The sequence below is a fragment of the Chiloscyllium plagiosum genome, chromosome 27 (genome assembly GCF_004010195.1).
Source record: "Chiloscyllium plagiosum isolate BGI_BamShark_2017 chromosome 27, ASM401019v2, whole genome shotgun sequence".
Lineage (NCBI taxonomy): Eukaryota > Metazoa > Chordata > Chondrichthyes > Orectolobiformes > Hemiscylliidae > Chiloscyllium > Chiloscyllium plagiosum.
In genome coordinates, this window is record NC_057736.1 from 8645695 (window position 1) to 8669485 (window position 23791).

Genomic DNA, 23791 nt, shown 5'->3' on the forward strand with positions numbered 1-23791 from the left:
TGCTGGAAATAATCAGTACGTCAGGCAGCTTCTGTAGAAGAGTTAATGTTTCAGTTTGAAGAGCTTGCACTTCCCGTTACTTTTGATTTCTTGTTGTCTTGGTTTGCTGAGTTGTGTAGACCTTGGAAAGTTCCATGGGAAAACTAAACTCTCTTTTATTACCCACAGAAATATGCACCTTTGATGAGGATGATGTGTGTGACTATTTCCAAGGCACCAATGATGACTTTGACTGGAAGCATGTTGAAATCCAAGGTCCAACTGGACAGACATCAGAACTCCTTCAAGGTCTGTTGCCTCTATCTTATTTTATTCCATGACATGTCTTATGGAAATATATGGTTGTCAGAGCCATAAAATAACTTTGTGAATGAAGTTTGATCATGTGAGTAACTTAAATTGTTATTTTATCAAGGCAGCAAATCAGAAAATTGATGGCGTATATTTAAACAAATAACTGTTTGGAAATTATAGGTACATATTTTATCTTTACTACCGGTGATGTTAGTAGCAGTAGGACTACTTGCACTAGATTATTTTTCTATTTATCTATTAAAATAGTAGGAGGAAAAATTCAGAATGCACATTCGATATCATCAATTTTAATTATTTAAACCCAGGCCCTGTGAATTTATGGGACACCGATATTTCAAAGAACATATCCCCTGCTGAATTCTCTTATATGGCAATTGTCCAGTTTATATTGCAGATGTCTTGTCAACTGCAACTGTGAGCAATGGACGCTATAAGTGTAGCTCACCACTATCTTTTCAAGGGCAATAAGAAATCAATAGTAAATACTTGCCGAGTTGGCAATGCCCCTAGCCCATAAGTCATGTCTCAAGGGGGGAGTGGGCTGGAAATCAAGCCCCACTATACCTGGGGTTGTCATGAAAGTTAAAGATAACATAGAAGCATGCAAAATTTTCCAATTTAACTGCCTTTTAGAACTCGGTTGACCAGGTTTCTGTATTTAACCAGAATTACTATTGCTTAGAAGTAAGTAGTTATAGGTTAGCGTTTGTGGACCATTTACATATAACTGTACATTTAAAATTCTAATCCCATTATAAACTCCCTCTTATATAGAGACATGAAAAAAATACAGGGTATTATGGACAGGGGAAAACTGGGAACAAGATTTCCACAGATGGTTCTGGTGCTGTTTTTCCAGATGTTTTCATTGGTTTGAAGGAGGTAGAGTAGCTGGTTCATATCAATAAAAGGTTATTAATTAATTTACTTTTTCATACTTTTAATTAAAAGTCAAAGCTTACATCAGCTGCTGAAGGAAAGATAAACTGGCTTTCTTTAGGCTTACTTGGCTTTCACTGTGGAGAACAGAGACTATCTGATGGAGGTCTGAAGGCTTCTTAGCTAACCTGTTCACATCTTAAGCTACCTGAGAAATAATCACATATTTGTCAGCAGACAGAAGGCTTTGGTCAATAATAACTAGTCACTAGTCCACAGATCAAACGGTGTTGCCAATCAACAATCCATTTATGCAGAACCCTTCAGCTCTACTAAGTCTACAAACTACACTTCAACCACTGCTGGAAGCAATGGCTATGTAAACAGTGCTTACAATGTGTATCATACTATACTCATCTGGCATGAAAGAGGAGCTAAGGCCTGAGACAGATCAGACATGATCTTGTGGAATGGCAAGACAAGCTTTGAGGACTGAATGGCTGACACCTGCTTTTATTTCTAATGTCCTTAGGTCAGGTTACTTGCTTTCAAAACATGCTGCAATCTTCCAGCAATCCTTATCTTTCAAAACAAGTTCTTTTCCCATTTCAATCCACAGTTAAAAATATCGAAATAAACAGAAAAACTGTCTTTCAAAGGTATTTCATTAGTGAAAATGAGATACATAAAAAATCAAAATATAAGACTTACATCCATTCATTCTTCCTCCTGTTATACAACCTGAAACAGTCTTAGCATTTCTTAAACCTTTAACTCATTCCAACATGTTACATTTACAGTAGTGTTATTTTTCCAACATTATGAATAATTAAGTGGTTGCAACGTAGGCCTCCATCTGGATGGTCTCATTTTCAATGAAGATCAGTTTTTGATAAGGGATAGCATTACAGCTGTAACTCAGGGAGGATATTCCCAGAGATACATCCAGGGAAGTTATTTGGGTGGAACTGAGAACTAAGAAAGGGATGATCTCCTTATTGGGATTGTATTAAAGACCCCCTAATAGTCATAGGGAAATTGAGAAACAAATTTGTAAGGAGATTTCAGTTATCTGTAAGAATAATAGGGTGGTTATGGTAGGGGATTTTAACTTTCCAAACATAGACTGAGACTGCCATAGTGTTAAGGGTTTAGATGGAGAGGAATTTGTTACGTGTGTACAAGAAAATTTTCTGAATCAGTATGTGGATGTACCTGCTAGAGAAGATGCAAAACTTGACCTACTTTTGGGAAATAAGTCAGGGCAGGTAACTGAGGTGTCAGTGGGGGAGCACTTTGGGGCCAGCGACCATAATTCTATTAGATTTAAAATAGTGATGGAAAAGGATAGACCAGACCATAAAGTTGAAGTTCTAAATTGGAGAAAGGCCAATTTTGATGGTATTGGGCAAGAACTTTCAAAAGCAGAATGGGGCAGATGTTTGCAGGTAAAGGGATGGCTGAAAAATCGGAAGCCTTCAGAAATGAGATAACGAGAATCCAGAGAAAGTTATATTCCTGTTAGGGTGAAAGAGAAGGCTGGTAGGTATAAGGAATGCTGGATGATTAAAGAAATTGAGGGTTTGGTAAAGAAAAAGATGGAAACATATGTCAGGTATAGACAGGATTGATCGAGTGAATCCTTAGAAGAGTATAAAGGCATAGGAGTATACTCGAGGGAAATCAGGAGGGCAAAACGGGGACATGAGATAGCTTTGGCAAATAGGGTTAAGGAGAATCCAAAGGGTTTTTACAAATACATTAAGGACAAAAGGGTAACAAGAGAGAGAATAGGGCCCCTCAAAGATCAGCAAGGCAGCCTTTGTGTGGAGCCACTTAAAATGGGGGAGATACTAAACGAGTATTTTGCATCATATTTATTGTGGAAAAGGATATGGAAGATATAGAAAGTAGCAACATGGCTTTGTGCGTGGGAAATCATGTCTCACAAACTTGGTTGTGTTTTTTGAAGAAATAACAAAGAGGATTGATGAGGGCAGACCAGTAGATGTGATGTATATGGTCTTCAGTAAGACATCGGAAAGATGTTGTGAAACTTGAAAGGGTTCAGAAGATTCCCCATGGAAGACTGGTTAGCAAGGTTAGAGCTCATTTAATACAGGGAGAACTAGCCATTTAGATATAGAACTGGCTCAAAGGTAGAAGACAGAGGGTGGTGGTGGAGAGTTGTTTTTCGGACTGGAGGCCTGTGGCAGTGGAGTGCCACAAGGATCGGTGCTGGGTCCTCTACTTTCCATCATTTACATAAATTATTTGGATGCGAACTTAAGAGGTCTGGTTAGTAAGTTTGCAGATGACACCAAAATTGGAGGAGTAGTGGACAGCGAAGATAGTTACCTCAGATTACAACAGGATCTTGATCAGATGGGCCAATGGGATGAGTAGTGGCAGATGGAGTTTAATTCAGATGAATGCGAGGTGCTGCATTTTGAGAAAGCAAATCTTAGCAGGACTTATACACTTAATGGTAAGGTCCTAGAGAGTGTTGCTGAACAAAGAGACCTTGGAGTGCAGGTTCATAGCTCCTTGAAAGTGGAGTCACAGGTAGATAGGATAGTGAAGAAGGCATTTGGTATGCTTTCCTTTATTGGTCAGAGCATTGAGTACAGGAGTTGGGAGGTCATGTTGCGGCTGTACAGGACATTGGTTAGGCCACTTTTGGAATATTGCATGCAATTCTGGTCTCCTTCCTAACGGAAAGATGTTGTGAAACTTGAAAGGGTTCAGAAAAGATTTACAAGGATTTTGCCAGCGTTGGAAGATTTGAGCTACAGGGAGAGGCTGAACAGGCTAGGGCTGTTTTCCCTGGAGCATCAGAGGGCTAAGGGGTGACCTTATAGAGGTTTCAAATTTATGAGGGGCATGGATAGGATAAATAGACAAACTCTTTTCCCTGGGGTGGGTAAGTCCAGAACTAGAGAGCATAGGTTTAGGGTGAGAGGAGAAAGATATAACAGAGACCTAAGGGGCAACTTTTTCACACAGAGGTTGGTACGTGTATGGAATGAGCTGCCAGGAGAAGTGGTGGAGGCCGGTACAACATTTAAGAGGCATTTGGATGGGTATATGAATAGGAAGTGTTTAGAGGGATATGGTCCGGGTGATGGCAGGTGGGACTAGATTAGGTTGGGATATCTGGTTGGCGTGGACGAGTTGGACCGAAGGGTCTGTTTCCTAATGTACATCTCTGTGACTCTGACTCCATAACTACAGGTTGAGTTCGGATTATTGAACTCCAAGGTAGTGAATGGTACGTGTTAGTGTCTTTTGTTTTAGGTTTTGAATTTGATTTATTTAAAGAAGGTATGCCTTGTGTCGTAATGACTAGTTCAGGGTCACTAAGAGTTTCCTGGAGGTTGCTGCAGGAGTTTCACAGAAAGTGAGCAAAGCAAAGCTTTTGGAATTAGCAAACCACCTGGAGTTGTGGTTGCCTTTGTCCATTATAAGATGGGAGGTAATTGCAGCAATAGCTCAACAATTATGCTCACTGGAAATGCCATCAGACTCTTTGGAATTGATTAAAATTGAACAATTTGAGTAACACTTCTACAACCCTTTTAGGCTGTGATACTGTGTAACGGAATGACCTCTTGAAAACTAGCAGGCACATCCATTATGGTCATCAAATATTGATTCCCACTTTTTATTTTAGGGAGGGGTCCTATGCAATCAATTGAGGCGCTTCTAAAAGGTTCCTGAAATGATTCCTGGGATCAAGTGACTTTTATCCGAAGTTTGTACTGCATTTTAGTAGGGAGAAAGTGAGGACTGCAGATACTGGAGATCAGAGTCAAAACGTGCAGTGCTGGAAAAGCACAGCCGGTCAGGCAGCATCTGAGGAGCAGGAGAGTCGGTGTTTTGAGCGTAAGCTCTTCAATTTTAGCAGTGTGGTTGCTTCATTGACTGACTTATTGACGAATTGCAAAAAATTCCAGTGGATTGCAGATTTAGAAGGCATTTGACAGCCTGAAAGCTGTGTTCTCATTGATAGCCACACCTAACTATGAAAAGCCATTCAAGGTGGCTATCAATGTAAGTGATGCGAGTGTCAGTACTGTACTTTTACAAGAAGATATCAAGAAGATAGTAAGACCTATTGATTATTTTTACAGCAATTTGAATGATCGTCAACTGAAATATACGAATATTGAGAAAGAAACCTTGACCTTGGCATTGGTGTTACAATATTTCAACATTTACTTTGCCAGTAATTTGTTTGAGACAATTCTATTTACTGATCATAACCCATTAAAGTTTTTGGAGAAATTGAAAGACAACAATTCCAGTCTGCTTAGATGGTGCTTATTATTGCAGCAAATCAATTTGAAAATTATACATGTGGCATTATGAGAGAATAAAATTGCCACTGCATTACTGGGACTTCGATGAAGAAAAATGGAGGTGTTCAGTGGTGGGAATACAGATGACATAGACTATGGAAGTGAATGTTTACATGCTTATAGTCAATGTAATGTATATGCATTATAATGTATTAATAGCATAAGACTAAGGATTTTTGAAAATGAATCCATCTATGTATATTGATTATCCATTTTGTTTAAGGGGGTGGTGTGATGTTGCTGTGGTTTTAAGAGCTTATTTTGTCCTAGTTTGTTTTAAGTCAAGACAAATATGCCAAGCTGGCTACTGAATACCCATGACAAACATTTTAGGAGGACTTAGTCTTTTTTTAATGTTGGAACAATAGAAGCAGCCTGGCTGGGTGTGGTCATTTCTCACAGACCAGGATTTCAGGATTTTTTTAATTTTTAGGTTTAGCTTTAAGCTGTTGCTGTTAGAACCTCAACAGGGCAAAAACTGCTGGAGTTTTGAAGAAGTAGATGCTATCTTTTTCTTCTGTTGATTACAGCTAGAAGCTGGGGTTTCTCCCTGCTACTGGGTTACCTGTGAAACAAATCTATCTTTCTGAACTTGGCTTTTTGTTAAGGAATGTGTTTATGGGATGTTACTATATTAGAACAGTTAATTAGTAGTAGTTACTCTATCTATTATTCAGTTAAGTTTTCAGTAGAGTTAAGTTATTCTAAGTTCTTCTTTCTTTTGTTGCATTTTAATGAAAGTGTTTCAATAAATTGTATTTTGCTTCACATTAAATAGTTTGACCAATTGACTTGCATCTGGAACACAGCACTTTACATTTGCCTTTAAAATAAGAAAAAGTTAGAGTCAAAGTTACCTTCTTTAAAATATTTTGTGGGGCCTGGTCTGGTCCATAAGAGTCCCTTTGGTAAAGAGTAATTAATCTTATCACATTGGACAAAAATAGATCCAGTATAGCTTGCTCTCTGGTTGCTGCCATTGCATGCTCGTCTAATTAGTATTGAGGTGCGAGTGCTTTATTTAATTTATTGCTACTCCAAGAAGAATAATACCAAGCTTGGCTATATTCTTATTGTTTCTATCTATGAAATATGTTCTTCTTTTCTTTAGGCTCCTACATGATGGTGAACTCTTCACAGCACATTCAAGGCCAGAAAGCTCAACTGATCCTCCATTCTTTGAGTGAAAATTATGCTCACTGTATCCACTTCAGCTACTTTTTATACGACAAAGATGGATTTAGCCCTGGTTTACTCAATGTTTTCATCAGGGTCAATAATGGATCACTTGGTGATGCCGTTTGGAATGTATCAAAATCGCATGGGAAGCAATGGTTACAGGCTGAACTTGCTGTTGGTATTTTCTATCCAGATAACTATCAGGTACTAGCCCTAGTTTTTCTTTTCAGGAGAATAAAATTACATTCACACCTAAACTGTGTTCCTGAACAGTTTTGTCAAGACTGTCCAGGGGTTTGTAGAAATATTGCTTCAAAAATCGGAAGGGGAGAAATAAAGATACTTGCAGTCAGATGAGTTCATGTCACTCTTTGCAACATTTCAGGCATGTTAAATATCTGCCAAAGCTCATGGTGTGTATCATCACACTCTTAACTTGTGTCTTTGTAGACGTTGGACAGGATTTAGGGGAGTGAAGAGGTGAGTTACTTGCTGTGGAGTTCCTAGCCACTGACCTGCTCTGGTAGCCACTATTTATTTGGCTAGTCCAATTCAGTTTATGATCATTGGTAATCTCCAGGTCGAAGACAGTGAGAGAATCACCTTTGCATGTCAAAGGATGATGGTTGGAATCTCTCATGCTGTAGTGAACCAGTGAAGGGATTCGGCCAATTCCAATCGACTTTAGTTTTGCTTGGGCTCCTTGATATTGCACTCAGTCAAATTTGCCTTTGATCTTAAAGGCAGTCACCCTCACTCACCTCTAGAATTCAACTCTTTTGTCCATGCTTGAACCAGGGCTGTAATGAGGTTAGGAACCGAGTGGTCTAGTGGAACCCAAACAGGCCATCATGAGTAGGTTATTGCTAAGCATGCGTGCTTGATAGCACTATTGGTGACACATTAAACACTTTACTGATGACTGAGAATAGAGTGATGGCAGTAATCAGTTGGGTTAGATTTGTCTGGAAGAACAGGGAACTCAACCACCTGTAATTTTCCCTATAAGCCACTCACCTTTCTAACCTGGAACTGTTACCGTTCCTTCACTGTTACTGAATCAAAACTCTGGTACTTCCTTTCTAACAGCACTGGTGTACCTACATCACGTGGAATGCAATAATTCGACAATGCATCTCACTACCATCTTTCAAGGGTAATTAGGGATGGCCTACATGTGAGTCCAGATCCGCAACAATGTGATTAACTCTCAACTGCCCTCTGAAATGGCCTAGCAAGCCACTCAGTTCTATCAATTGCTAGAAAGTTACAACAAAGAAATGAAACTGGACGGACAACCTGGCATTGACCATGGAACCGGAAAAGACAATGGCAAAAACACAAAAAACTTTGTCGACCATGCAACATCCTCCTTACCAACATGTGGGGGCTAGTGCCGAAATTAGGAGATATGTCTCACCAACTAGTCAAGCAACAGCCTGACATAGTCATTCTTACGGAATCATACCTTACAGATAACACCCCAGACACCAGAATTACCATCCCTGAATATGTCCTGTCCCACTGGCAGCACAGACCCAGCAGAGGCAGTGATACAGTGGTATGCAGTAGGGAGGGAGTTTCCTGGGAGTCCTTGACATTGACTCTGGACCCCATGAAATCTTATGGCTCCAGGTTAAACATGGCAAGGAAACCTCTTAGTGGTTACCATATACTGTCCTCTTTCGGCTGATGAATCAGTACTCCTCCATGTTGAACAACACTTGGGAGGAAGCACTGAGGATGGCAAGGGCACACAATGAAATCCCCCATCCAGAGTACAATGTCCACCACTAAGAGTGGCTTGGCCACAACATTACTGATCAGGCTGGTTGGGTCCTAAAGGATATAGCTGCTAGATTGAGTCTGCAGCAGGTGGTAAAGGAAACAACAAGAAGAAAAAACATACTTGACCTCATCCTTACTGGCTGCAGAAGCATCTGTCCATGACAATATAGGTAAAAGTGACCACCGTTCTATCCTTGTGGAGACTACGTCCCGCCTTCACATTGAGAACAACCTCCATCGTGTTGTGTGGTACTATCACTGTGCTAAATGGGGCAGACTTCGAACCAATAAAGACTAGGCATCCAAGAGGTGCTGTGGGCTATTAACCATAGCAGAACAGTACTCCAGCACAATTTGCAACCTCATGGCCTGGAATAACACCCACTCAACCATTACCAGCAAGCCAGGGGATCAACCCTGGTTCAATGGAGAGTGCAGGAGGGCATGCTACAGCAGCATCAGGCATACCTAAAAATGAGGTGTCAACCTGGTGAAGCTACTAAACAGGACTACTTGTGTGCCAAATGGTATAAACAGTGAGTGACAGAGTGAAGTGATCTCACAACCAATGGCTCAGATCTGCAACCCTTCCACTTCCAGTCATAATGGTGGCAGACAATTAAATAACTCACCAGAGGAAGGCTCCACAAATATCCCCATCCTCGATGATGGAGGAGCTCAGCACATCAGTGCAAAAGATAAGGCTGATGCATTCGCAACAATTTTCAGTCAGAAGTGCCCAGTGGATGATCCATCTCGGACTCCTCCAGTGGTCCCCAGCATCACAGATACCACTTTCCAGCCAATTTGATACACTCCATGTGATATTAAAAAATGGCTGGAGGCACTGGATACTGCAAAGGCAATGGGCCCTGATTCCGGCAATATAATACTGAAGATGTGTGCTCCAGAACTTGCCGCTCCCCTAGCCAAGCTCTTCCAGTACAGTTACAACACTGGCATCTACCTGACAATATGGAAAACTGCACAGGTATGTCCTGTACACAAAAAGCAGGACAAATCCAACCTGACTAATTATCGCCCCAACCAGACTACTCTCCAGTGTCAGTAAAGTGATGAAAGGGATCAACAGCAATGCTATCAAGCAGCACCTGCTCAGCAACAACCTGCTCAATGACTGCCAGTTTGTGTTTTGCCAGGGTCACTCAGCTCTTGATCTCATTACATCCTTGGTTCAAACATTGGCAAAAGAGCTAAATTCCAGAGTGAGGTGAGAGTGTGACAGCCCTTGATAGTAAAGCCACATTTGACTGAGAATGGCATCAAGGAGCCCTGGCAAAACTGGAATCAATGGGTATTGGGGACAAACACTTCCCTGGTTAGGGTCATACCTGGCACAAAGGAAGCTGGTTATGGTTGTGGAGGGTCAGTCATCTCAGATCCAGGACATCTCTGTAGGAGTCCCTCAGGGTAGTGTCCTAGGCCCAACAATTTTCAGCTGCTTCATCAATGACCTTCCCTCTGTCATGAGGTCAGAAGTAGGAATGTTCGCCAATGATTGCACAGTGTTCAGCACTATTCGTGACTCCTCAGATACTGAAGCATTCTGTGCTCAAATGCAACAAGATCTGGACAATATTCAGGCTTGGACCAACAAGTGGCAAGTAACATTCGCACTGCACAAATGCCAGACAATGACCATCACTAATAAGAGACACTGTCATCACTGTGCCTCGACATTCAACAGTATTACTATCACTGAATCCCATACTGTCAACATCTCTGGGGTTACCATTGACCAGAAACTCAGCTGAACTCACCACATAAACCCAGTGGCTACCAGAGCAGGTCAGAGACTAGGGATACTGTGGCAAATAACTCCTCTCCTGACACCCCAAATTCTATCCACCATCAACAAGGCAACCATCAGGAATGTGATAGAATGCTCCCCACTTGCCTGGATGGGTGCAGCTCCAACAACACTCAAGAAGCTTGATAACATCCACAGCAAAGCAACCTGTTTGATTGGCACCACATCTACAAACACTCAATCCCTCCACAACCAGCCCTCAGTAGCAAAAGTGTGTACTATTTACAAGATGCACTGTAGAAATTCACCAAAGATCCTTAGACAACACCTTCCAAACCCACGACCACTTCCATCTAGGGAAGCAGATACTTGGGAACACCACCACCTGCAAGTTCCCTCCAAGCCACTCACCTCCCAGACTTTGAAATATATATCCGTTCCTTCACATTCGTTGGGTCAAAATCCTGGAATTCCCTCCCTACCAGCATTATGGGTCAATGTTGTGGTTCTGTTCGCCGAGCTGGAAGTTTTTGTTGCAAACGTTTCGTCCCCTGGCTAGGCGACATCATCAGTGCTTGGGAGCCTCCTGCAAAGCGCTTCTTTGATGTTTCCTCCGGTGTTTATAGTGGTCTGTCCCTGCCGCTTCCGGTTGTCAGTTTCAGTTGTCCGCTGTAGTGATTGGTATATTGGGTCCAGGTCGATGTGTTTGTTGATGGAGTTTGTGGATGAATGCCATACCTCTAGGAATTCCCTGGCTGTTCTCTGTCTGGCTTGCCCTATGATAGTAGTGTTGTCCCAGTCGAATTCATGTTGCTTGTTGTCTGTGTGTGTGGCTACTAAGGATAGCTGGTCATGTCGTTTCGTGGCTAGTTGATGTTCATGTATGCGGATTGTTAGCTGTCTTCCTGTTTGTCCTATATAGTGTTTTGTGCAGTCCTTGCATGGTATTTTGTGCACTACATTAGTTTTGCTCATGTTGGGTATCGGGTCCTTCGTTCTGGTGAGTTGTTGTCTGAGCGTGACTGTTGGTTTGTGTGCCGTTATGAGTCCTAGGGGTCGCAGTAGTGGGTCAATTATGGGTCAATCCACAGCAAGTGGACTGCAGTGATTCAAGAAGGCAGCTCACCACCACCTTCTCAAGGGCAAATAGGGATGGGTTATCAATGCTGGCCAGCCAATGACGCCAAAGTCCCACTAATGAAAATAAAAAAGGATCATCATCAACCATTTCTGATACTGCCAGTAGAATACTACCTTCAACCACCTTTTCCTTCCCTCCACTGTCAGCATTCCACAAGGATTGTTCTCTCTGAAATACCCTGGTCCAATCCTCTATCACTCCTGACACTGGTTCTGCTTGTGTTTAGGCACTTTACAGCCACTAGGACTCAACATTGAGTTCAATAACTTCAGAGCCTGACCTCTGTCTTCCATTTTGATATCAGACTGCCCCTTTACCCATAACAGGCCATACTGTCTTGGTGTCTTGTTGGCTTTGCCTTCAACAAAACAGACCATTTTCTCGTTTTCCTACTTACATTTACATCTTCTTTAATACCATTAGCACTTTGTCTTTTGCCCTATGCACCCTCACTATCTGTTTCACTTACTCTTCCTCCCCCTCTAACAATAGCATATAAACCATCATTTCCCAGTCCCTCTCTGTCCTGAAGAAGAGTCATTATTAAAGCTTTACTTTCAGTTCTCTCTCAGATGCTGCTTGACCTGTTGAGTTTCTCCTGCATTTCTTGGTTTTTTCCTAGAATGGGTGAGTTCTCTTGCAAGAGAAGGTTGGACAGACTAGGCATCTCATAGAGTCATAGAGTTGTACAGCATGGAAACAGACCCTTCGGTCCAACCTGTCCATGCTGACCAGATATCCCAACCCAATCTAGTTTCACCTGCCAGCACCCGGCCCACATCCCTCCCAAACCTTTTGTATTCATATATCCATCCAAATGCCTCTTAAATGTTGCAATTGTATCAGCCTCCACCACTTCATCTGGCAGCTCATTCCATATACGTACCACTCTTTGTGAAAAGTTGCCCCGGAGGTCTCTTTTATATCTTTCCCCTCTCTCCTCTCAGATAAACATGAAATATTGTGGATGTTGGAAAATATGAAAGAAAAGTAGGAAGTTTTTTTAAAATCGAGGTTTATATCTGCTTGAGTTTAGAACAGTAAGAAGAGACATTTGAAACCGAAAAGACGAATGCGTGATTTTTAGCTTTGAGGGATCTTGTACAGGAGAGATATGGAGATTTGTTCACTCTTGTGGGAGAATCTTTAATCAGGCATCACTGTATAAAAATCAAACATTACCCATTTAAAACAGATATGAGGTGATTTTATTTTCAGTCAGTGGATTGTGAATCTTTGCAATTCTTTTCCTGAAAAGGTGGTGGAAGTGGAGTCATTGAATATTTTTAAGACCGCGGAAAAAGATTTTTATTAAGCAAGGGGATGAAAGTTGATCAGGGTAAGAGTGAATGTTGATTTGAGGTTACAATCAGTTCAGGCATGATCATCTTGAATGGTAGTGCAGGCTTGAGGGGCTGAATGGCCTATTCCTGCTTTTGATGCTTAAAATCGTAATCCAGAAGAGTCTCTTCTGCCTGTTGAATCTGTACTGTCAAAAATACGTTAAATCTACACTACTCTCACTTTACAGCACTAAGCCCATAGCCTTGGATGTTATTGCATCTCGTGCTAATCCATTTTTTTTAAAAAAGGTTGTAAAATTTCCTGTCTTAACTAACTTCCCAGGTAGTGCATTCCAGATGCCTACCACCTCTGGAGGAAAAAAAATAATTCCTTAAGTTCTCTCTAAACCTTCTGCCTTTCACCTGAAAAATATGCCGGTTATTGTTGAACCTTTTGCGAAGGGGAACATCTTTTTTTCCCACCCTGATTATACCCATCATAATCTTTTATTCCTTATCAAATTCCCCTTCAAGCTTCACTGCTCCAAAGAAAACAACCCAAGCTTATCTTGCCACTCTTCAAAACTAAGATACTCCCTCCCAGGCAACATTGTGGTGAATTTCCTCTGTGCCCCCTCCAGTGCAATCACATCCTTCTTATATTGCGGTGACCTGAACTGCATGCAATACTCCAGTGGGGTCTTAAAGTTCTGAATGACTTCAACATTCCCTCCCTGCTCTTATAAGCTATGCATTGCCTGATAAAGGCAAGTGTTCCAAAAACTTGCTTAACCTCCTTATTAACCTGTCTTAGCACCTTCAGAGATCTGTGGACAAACACCCCAAGGTCCCTCTTCTTCTGAATTTCTTAGTGTTCTATCATTCATTGAGTATTTCCTGTCTTGGTATTTCTTCCAAAATACATCACCTCATTTAATCAAGAGTTAAATTTCATCTACCACTGATCTGTCATCTGAGTAATCCATCTGTATCCTCCTGTAACCTAAGATCTCCTTCATAACTGTCAACCACCCAGCCAACCTTCATGTCATCAACTTACTTACCTTCCTCCCCTCATTCTCATCAACACCATTTACATATATCGCAAACAATGAGGGATACAGCACTGTTGTCAGAGTGCAACCTCATTTGATTGACCACATATTTAATTTTGTGCAGTTGGCTACCATACGTGTTAGTTCCTGAAATATATTGGCATTAGTTGCAAATTTTATTTGACAATAGAACATAAATTTATCACACAGAAGAGAAATAAGCAAACAAAGCTAAAATCTTAACACAAGCAACAAAACAAAGTTTCAAAGTGTTCCCAAAGCTATCCATCCACAGATAATCAATTGCAGAGAAATATCACTTCCATCTCAACTGAAAGTGAGGAGCACATAAATCAGCATAAGCAGAGAGGACCACCCCCATGCCTGCGCAGGACAGAACTCGCCCCAAAGACCTCTTCCACAAGAGGCACAGGAAAGCCACCACGCACAGGGAATACAGTTGGCCAGACAAGGAGCAGCCCTGTTGTATTCCTCTTCCAAAATGAAGGGACGCAGTCAGGGACCTGTTAACTTCAACCAGACACTGCGGTGTACAAAAGTCAGATCCAGGCATCGAACTGCTTCCCAAACTCGAATGCCTGCACAGTCCCGAACAGATATTAGTGATCGACTCTGTCGAACACCTTCTCCTTGTCGAGGGACAGGTAGGCACTCAGCAGACCAGCATGTCGACAGAAATGGAACAGGTCCCAGACCAGTGGACGTTGTCGTGTTTTCTCCGGCCTGGGACCGAGTAGGACTGGTCCGGATGAATCATGTAGGCCATTACAGAGGCAGGCAAGAAGTCAACACCCTGGTGAAAATTTTATAATCCATGCCAAGGAGGGAGGCTGGATTCCTGTTCTTCAAGGACAATGACCACCCTTCGCCAAGAAAGGGGCAGCTCGCCAGCATTTAGACACTCCCCTAGGACATCCCAGAATGCCCTGAAAAACTCCAGTCAGCTCATCCAGCCCCAGGGACTTGCCCCTTGAGAGCCAGTTGAGGGCACCGATCAGCTCCTCTAAAATGACGGGATTGTCGTGCCTTCCAGCATCCTCTGGGCTGAGCTGAGGCAGGTCCTCCCGCAGAACTCTGCAAATATCCTTGTCCGACGGATCTGGAGAGAAGAAGGGCCATGTAATAGGAGTGAATTTGGGCCCTGATACCCTCCGGATCAGAGATGAGGGACCAGTTGTCAGCCAGCAGCACAAAGAGCTGTTGACTGGTGCCGCGCCCTTTTTCCAGCAAGTAGAATGAGGAAGAGCCACAGTCCAGGTCCTGGAGGAGCCGGATCCATTACCTCACATACACGCCCTGGGACCCAATGACCTGCAGGTCCCAGAGCGTGGCTTTCTTCGCTTTGTACACCCCCGCAGGGCTGGGTCCACATCAGGCTGACCAAGACATGACTCCAGATCGAATACCTCCTTCTCCAACTTCTCAATCATGGATTTCCACCTCTTTGTTGGCCCCCTCGCATACTCCTGACAGAAATTGGAGACATGAACCTTGCCTACATCCCACCAGAGTGTCAGGGAGGGAAGCATCCCCACTTCCTTCTCTGGCTGGCCCAGAACCGCTGAAACTAGCTTCAGAACCGCTCATCCTCCAACAGTGGGTAGTTAAAGTACCACTATGTGGACTTGAGTCAGGCTCCAAACGGAAGGAGTTCCGCCCACACCAGGTGTGGGTCTGTGCACAGCACCTGCCGCATGGAGGTCTCTGAAAAGCACAAAACGTGCAGGCGGTTGATTCTGGACACTCCAACTCCAGGCCTCACAAAGGTGAAAGCGATGGAATCAGGATGGAGATTCCACTAGACGTCCAACAGGTCGAAGGACTTGACCAAGTGCCCCAAATTCCTCCCAGATGCTAAACCAGACCGGGCATCACCATGGTCCCCGACCTCAAGGATGCAGTTAAAATCTCCCCCGAGGACAACACAGTGGCCTTCATTGGCAGAGGAGAGATGAGTGGACACTTCTCTGTAGAAGTGCATTTGTCTTGGTCCAACTAAAGGAGCGTAGACGTTCACAAACTGAAGCACCATGCCCCCCCCACCCAGCCGAATTATCGGATGAAGCAAACTGCCTGGCACAGGCTCACTGACCCCCAAGATCTACAGCTGAAAATGCAGGGCTGACAAGATAGCCACCCTGCCAGATCTGCGGGTGAGGTGACTCCTGTGGGTCCCCCCCCCACCCCCACCTTGCCACTCCAAAAGCCAGGTGACTTTGTCTCCTGGGGTAACTCGCAGGAAGCACACCACATACTTCCCGTCCTGAAGGCCCAAGACAGTCTGGAATCTGCACTGTGACTCCCTGCTGCTGTTGATTTTGAGGCTGGCAATGATAGTCTTCATGTCAGCAGGGTTGTGCAACCACCACCAATACAATTAAACCAGTTACTGGGAGGACGAGAGGGGGCACAGAAGTCCCTCAACCTCCCCAGGACTGCACCCAGGAATTTTCTGAGACTCTTTTGCTCATTTGAATACAGTCCAGATGCTGGGCGAGCAGCCTGGGCCAAGTACACTTGCTCGAAGGAGTTCCAGCGGTTGAGTGCCAGTTGGGCTCTGTCCCGGCGACTATGAGTTTCCTTGACAAATTCCAGGAGCTCCTCGGGAGGGATGACGAGGTGTTAGGTGGGGGGCACCTGGGACTCAACAACTTCGCTGGAGACAAACTCTGCTTCGTCCCCAGCGCCCATCGCTGAACCCGAACTCTCCTCCAGGAAGTCACCCTCAGTTGCCAGCCCCTTCCCCACAGGCATAGTGGGGGCTGGCCCGGCACCACCAACTAGCCTCAAGCCCCCAGCAATCCGACCCCCAGTGTCCCCGGTGGTAACTTCTTCAACTCATCCCTTCCCAGAATGCAAGGTCCAATCATTGGGCAGCGGAGGCTTATGGCCCCACTCCTCACCCGACACCTGAACACTCAGCTCCTTGGGGAAAAGGTGCTCTCCCAGGGCCAAGGTGCCCAGAAAGAGTCCAGGAGGGAGGAGTGAAGATAACATCGCCCTCCCCTCCACCACTCAATAACTTCCTGGTATTTAAAATACTACAGCTCGCACCGTGGGCCACTTTGTGTTCTATTTCATCGCTGGGTGCTGGTGGAACAGCAGCAACAGAATAACCTACTGCAGCTCCCAGGGGTTCAGGCAGGCTAGGCCATGGTACGAGACAGGCAGGAGACACCGTGGATTCAACCCCTGGGGAGGGACAGTACCGCTGGAGTGTTCCCAGGAACTCTCTCCCCTCCAGGAGGCAGCACCTCTTCCCCAGGGAGAGGAGGTAATTTATGGGCCTTCCCTTCTCTGCCCACCTTGGTGTTCACATGACCCAAGGCTTTCTCACCCCCCCCCCCCACATCTCCAGGAACACTCTTGGCTGGGGGGAATACAGGGGGCATGGCAAGGGCAGGGAGAGCCAGTTGTGTCACTTCCTATCCTGCTCTTGTAATGTCAGGTGCTGGTGGGTGGTGGGACCAGGTTCTTGAACCCCACCCCATGGCATCGATCCCCAGGGAACCTATACCCCCGGACCCTGTGCTTGATGCCTGCCCCATGGTGACAACTCTTAGGGAACCTGTACCCAAGGCCCTCCCCACAACACTGGAGTTTCCCAAACCTGCCCCACTCAGCCGGACACTCACCCCACCTTCCCACCAGAGGTGGAGGTACCAGTAGCCCCTGCTGACAGGGCTTGTGGTGTTGTCCTGGGGAGGGGGGGGAGGGGGGGGGGGGGGGTGGGAGTTTTGGTGCGGCAGCACCACCTGCAGCTGCTGGTGTGGGCTGGACAACCTTCTGGGTGGGGCAGTTCTTCCTTATGTGCCCCACCTCATGGCACAGATGACACCGCACAGTCTATCATCCAGAAGACGCTGTAGGCTGTTCCCTCATGGAGGAGGGTAAATGAGCTCACTGTGGTATTCCCCCCCCCAGGTCAGGCAAGTGAACACCTGGCATTGGAAGGATAGATATGCTGGAGGACAGGGTTCTTCAGACCGAGTGGAAGCAGTTGCACACTTGACTGGATCTCCCCTGGAGTTTAGAGATGGGGGAGAAGGAGTTCATTGGCAATGAGGGGCAGGACGTTGGAAATCATGATCCTCCAGGCAGTGACCTCCAATGGGTCGACGGAGAGGAATGTCCTGCCCACAGTGAGCCCCTTCTGCACAGCCAAATGGACCACCTGCTCAGTCCTAAGGAAGAATACGACTTTCCTGTACATGTGGGCTACAGCAATGATGGCCAGATGGCCAACCACACTAGCCATGGCTTTACTGCAAGCCTCAATAATCATGTTGGAATGGGGATAGGCCTTCACCCCCAAGCGTTTGGTCAGATGCCTGAAGGGGGTTGGAGTTGTAGCAGGGCTTGCAGCAGTCAAGCATAAGGCAGCAGCTACTCGACATAGATGCGGCTAGGGCCTGCTGCTTTCAGGCTTGCCATAGTGTGCTGCAGGGTGGCCCCGGTGTTCCTTCCTGTGGGCCTCACAAGGTCATGACAAGGAGGCTGGGGCTGTAGCAGCAGCCTTGACCCTGGCGACAGCAGAGAGATTAGGCCCACGTAGTAATAACAGTAACAGACCCAGGTGTTGGCAGGGATCAGGTAGCAGTAATCCTGATTGCAGGTTGGGTCCTGACAGCAGCAACAGCCTTCAGTTCAGGGGGGCCCTCAGCAAGTCTCAAGCAGCAATGGTCCAAAGCAAGTCTCAGGTAGCAACAGTGAAGGCAGGCCCCAGGTTCCAGGCAGCAACAGTAGCAATCCCAGGTGTAGGTGGAGCCCAAGCATCAACAGTTGAGGCAGGCCCAGGCACCAGAAAGTGTTCAGTTGTGGGCAAGGCACAGGCTGCTGCAGCAACAGCAGTGGTAGTAGCTGCTCATGCAGCTGAACACTGTTCAAACCAAAGGAAAAAAAAAGAAAATACTTAGTAATATTTAAATATTCACTCGTGTTGTCATAGCTTCCAAGGCTCTGGACTAAATGCTGTAAAATGGGATGAGTACATTCAGATCTTAAATGATTGGCGAGGAAAAATGGGCCCAGTTGTCTCCTTTTGTGCTATAAATGCCCATTAAAAATAAAAGATTTTGGCCAAATGTTAGCAGTTGCATTTCTAAATAATTGAGATAAAACTTTACTAATTTCAAAGAGGTAAAAACAATGACTGCAGATGCTGGAAACCAGATTCTGGATCAGTGGTGCTGGAAGAGCACAGCAATTCAGGCAACATCCGAGGACAGGCAAAATCGACGTTTCGGGCAAAAGCCCTTCATTTCAGATAACCCTTGGTTTTTCATTTGCAAATCTTTCAAACTATCCATCTGTCTGCAACCATAAGAATTTATTATGTGACTTTAATGATGTTATTTGATTCTAATCGATACCAGGTTATTTTTGAAGCAGTCATCTTGCCGGAACAAAGAGGTTATATCGCATTAGATGATATACAGATCGTGGATTCCACCTGCAGTAAGTAAACAATCTCTTCTGTCTTTCCACTGTTATGATTAAAAGTCTGAAGGAAGAGATGAGGGAACTTTTTTTGTGACTCAGATAGTTATGATGATCTGAAAAGCACTGTTTAAAGGGAGAGTGGAAGCAGAATCAATAGTACTAACATAAGAACGTAAGAACTTGGAGCAGGAGTAGGCCATCTGGCCCTTTGAGCCTGATCCACCATTCAATAAGGTCATGGCTGATCTTTTTGTAGCCTCAGCTCCACTTACCCGTCCTCTCATTATAACCCTTAATTCATTTACTAAGGTAGATAATTTTCAAAAAATTATCTACCTTAGCTTTAAAAACATTTACTGAGGAAGCCTCAAATAAACTTTTCTGATTTAGTATGTGGATGTACCTTCTAGAGAAAGTGCAAAACTTGACCTACTCTTGGGAAATAAAGCAGGGCAGATGACTGAGGTGTCAGTGGGGGAGCACTTTGGGGCCAGCGACCATAATTCTATTAGATTTAAAATAGTGATGGAAAAGGATAGACCAGATCTAAAAGCTGAAGTTCTAAATTGGAGAAAGGCCAACTTTGACGGTATTAGGCAAGAACTTTCTAAAGCGGATTGGGGGCAGATGTTCGCAGGTAAAGAACGGCTGGAAGATGGGAAGCCTTCAGAAATGAGATAACGAGAATTCAAAGAAAGTATATTCCTGTTAGGGTGAAAGGAAAGGCTGGTAGGTGTAGGGAATGCTGGATGACTAAAGAAATTGAGGGTTTGGTTAAGAAAAAGAAGGAAGCACATGTCAGGATAGATCGAGTGAATCCTTAGAAGAGTATCAAGGCATAAGAGTATACTTAAGAGGGAAATCAGGAGGGCAAAACGGGGACATGAAATAGCTTTGGCAATAGAGTTAAGGAGAATCCAAAGGACAAAAAGGTAACAAGAGAGAGAATAGGGGCCCTCAAAGATCAGCAAGGCAGCTTTTGTGTGGAGCCATAGAAAATGGGGGAGATACTAAACGAGTATTTTGCATCAGTATTTATTGTGAAAAAGGATAAAGGATATAGAAGATATAGAAAGTAGCAAAAGAAATGGTGACATCTTGCAAAATGTCCATATTACAGAGGAGGAAGTGTTGGATGTCTTGAAACGCATACAGGTGGATAAATCCCCAGAACCCGATCAGTTGTACCCTAGAACTCAGTGGGAAGCTAGAGATGTGACTGCTGGGCCTCTTGCTGAGATATTTGTACCATTGATAGTCACAGGTGTTTAAGAAGGGTTGTGAGGACAAGCCAGGGAACGATAGACCAGTGAGCCTTACGTCCGTGGTGGGCAAGTTGTTGGAGGGAATCCTGAGGGATAGGATGTACATGTATTTGGAAAGGTAAAGACCGATTAGGGATATTCAACATGGTTTTGTGCATGGGAAATCATGTCTAGAGGGCATAGGTTTAGGGTGAGAGGGGAAAGATATAAAATGGACCTAAGGGGCAGCTTTTTCACACAGAGGATGGTACGTGTATGGAATGAGCTGCCAGAGGAAGTGGTGGAGGCTGGTACAATTGCAACATTTAAAAGGCATTAAAAGGAATAGGGAGGGTTTGGAGGGATATAGGCCGGGTGCTGGCAGGTGGGACGAGATTGGGTTGGGATATCTGGTCAGCATGGACGGGTTGGACTGAAGGGTCTGTTTCCATGCTGTACATCTCTATCTATAACTCCATGTGGATCATAAGAAAGCTGATACCTCACAAACGGCTCATCACTGACCCTTGTGGAGCACCACTAGTCACTGGCTACCATCCTGAGAAGGACCCTTTTATCCCCCCCTTTACTGTCTACCAGACAGCCAAGCTTCTATCCATGTTAGCACCTTGCCTCTAATACCATGAACCCTTATCTCACTCAGCAGTTTCTTGTGTGGTACTTTGTTAAAAGCCTTCTTGAAGACCAGGTAGATAACATCCATTGGCTCTCCTTCGCCTGCTCGATTCCTCCTCAAAGAATTCTTACAGATTTGTCAAGTATGATGCCCCATTGATGAAGCCATGCTGACTTTGTCCAGTTTTCCACGTATTCATAAATCTTATCCTTCACAATGGACTCCAAAATCTTATTAACGACCAAGATTAGGCTAATCAGCCGGTAATTTTCTGTATTTTTACTGTCCTCTTAAACAGCGGAGTTACATTAGCAATTTTCCAATCCTCTGGGACCCACCCTGACTCCAGTCATTCCTGAAAGATCACCACTAACACCTCCACTATCTATTGAGCTATCTCCTTCAGAACTTTGGGTTGAGTCTATCTGATCAAAGTGATTTACCCACCTTCAACCTTTCAGTTTTTCTAGCACCTTCTCCTTACTGATGGCAACCCAACTCTCTTGAATCTTTGGGCTATAACTTGTGTCTGCCACCTTGATGACTGATGCAAAGTAATTATTCAGTTCCTCAGCCATTTCTTTGTTCCCATTACTACTTCTGCAACGTCATTTTCCAGCAGTCCAATGCCCATTTTTCCCTCTCTTTTGTCCTTTACATATCTAAAGAAATGCTTGCAATTTTTTTTATATTACTAGCTACCTTGCCCTCCTATTTAATCTTCTCCCTCCTTATTTCTTTTTCATTTTTTTCATTATATTGTATTGAGGACATGGAACATAGAACATAGAACAGTGCATCACAGGAACAGGCTCTTCAGCCCACTATGCCTATGCCGACCATGATGCTATTCTAAACTAAAGTACATGGTCCATATCACTTTATTCCCTGCATATTCATGTGTCTATCTAAATGCCTTTTAAACATTGCTATCATATCTGCTTCTACTACCTCCCCTGGCAACATGTTCCAGCCACTTATCACCCTCTGTGTAAAAGACTGGAATCTGGAATCCACTGCTTGGGAGGGTAGCTGAGATAGGAAACCTCAAAACCTCTAAAAAGTACTTGAGTGAGTCCTTAAAATGTCATAAATTTGAAGCTATGGGCCAAATGCTGGCAAGAGAGACTACTGTAGATTTATGCTTAAAAATGTGTTGCTGGAAAAGCGCAGCAGGTCAGGCAGCAAAGGAACAGGAGAATCAACGTTTCAGGCATAAGCCCTTCTTCAGAATTCCTGAAGAAGAGCTTATGCCTGAAATGTCAATTCTCCTGCTCCTTGGATGCTGCCTGACCTGCTGCGCTTTTCCAGCAACACATTTTTAAGCTCTGATCTCCAGCATCTGCAGTCCTCACTTTCTCCTACTGTAGATTTATACTCATTTTTAGATGTACAACCTTGATGGGCTGAAGGGCGTCTTCTCTGCTGTACGATTCTATGAATACATAACAACATGTAATCATTATACATCAGGTATGCAGTTTTTTTGATGATTTGGAGTCGTTGGTGTTGGACTGGGGTGTACAAAGTTAAAAATCACACAACACCAGGTTATAGTCCAACAGGTTTAGAGGGAGGTGTGGCATTGCTTGTTAAAGATAGTATTACAGCGGTGGAAAGGACCATGGACGAAGACTTGCCATCTGAGGTAGTTTGGGCTGAGGTTAGGAATAGGAAAGGTGAGGTCACCCTGTTAGGAGTTTTCTACAGGCCTCCTCATAGTCCTAGAGATGTAGAAGAAAGGATTGCGAGGATGCTTCAGGAGAAGAGTGAAAGTAATAGACTGGTTGTTATGGGGGACTTTAACTTTCCTGATATATTGACTGGGAAAGCTATAGCTCGAGTTCGTTAGATGGGTCGGTGTTTGTCCAATGTGTGCAGGAGGGTTTCCTGACACAACATGTAGACAGGCCAACAAGAGGTGAGGCCATACTGGATTTGGTTCTGGGTAACGAACCAGGCCAGGTTTAGAATTGGAGGTAGGTGAGCACTTTGGGGACTGTGACTACAATCGGTGACTTTTACTCTAGTGATGGAGAGGGATAAGTGTGTACTGCAGGGCAAGAGTTATAGCTGGGGGCAGGGAAATTATGATGCGGTGAGGCATGACCTAGGATGTGTGGCTTGGAAAAGGAGGCTTCAAGGGAAGGGCGCAATTGATATGTGGAGCTTGTTCAAGGAGCAACTTGAGCACTTTGGGGACTGTGACCACAATCGGTGACTTTTACTCTAGTGATGGAGAGGGATAAGTGTGTACTGCAGGGCAAGAGTTATAGCTGGGGGCAGGGAAATTATGATGCGGTGAGGCATGACCTAGGATGTGTGGCTTGGAAAAGGAGGCTTCAAGGGAAGGGCGCAATTGATATGTGGAGCTTGTTCAAGGAGCAACTATTGAGTGTCCTTGACAAGTATGTACCTGTCAGGCAGGGAGGAAAGGGTCGTGTGAGGGAGCCGTGGTTTAATAAGGAATTGGAATCCCTTGTTAAATGGAAGAGGGCGGCCTATCTCAAGATGAGACGTGAAGGTTCAATTGGGGCGATTGAGAGTTATAAGGTAACCAGGAAGGACCTGAAGAGAGAGCTAAGAGCAGCAAGGAGGGAACATGAAAGGTCCTTAGTTGGTAGGATCAGGGAAAACCCTAAGGCTTTCTATAGGAATGTCAGGAATAAAAGAAT

At 44.3% G+C, this 23791-nt stretch overlaps 1 protein-coding gene across 1 annotated transcript in view; it reads left to right on the forward strand.

The window, feature by feature from the left end:
* Positions 1–208: 208 nt before the first annotated feature.
* The window catches only part of LOC122563513 (receptor-type tyrosine-protein phosphatase U-like), a 330644-nt gene continuing 307061 nt past the window's right edge, over positions 209–23791 (forward strand). The window contains exons 1-3 of the mRNA XM_043717332.1: positions 209–288; positions 6667–6938; positions 19169–19250. Coding sequence (XP_043573267.1) covers positions 6675–6938; positions 19169–19250 — 346 coding nt within the window. The 5' untranslated portion in view covers positions 209–288; positions 6667–6674. The remainder of the gene's footprint in view (positions 289–6666; positions 6939–19168; positions 19251–23791) is intronic.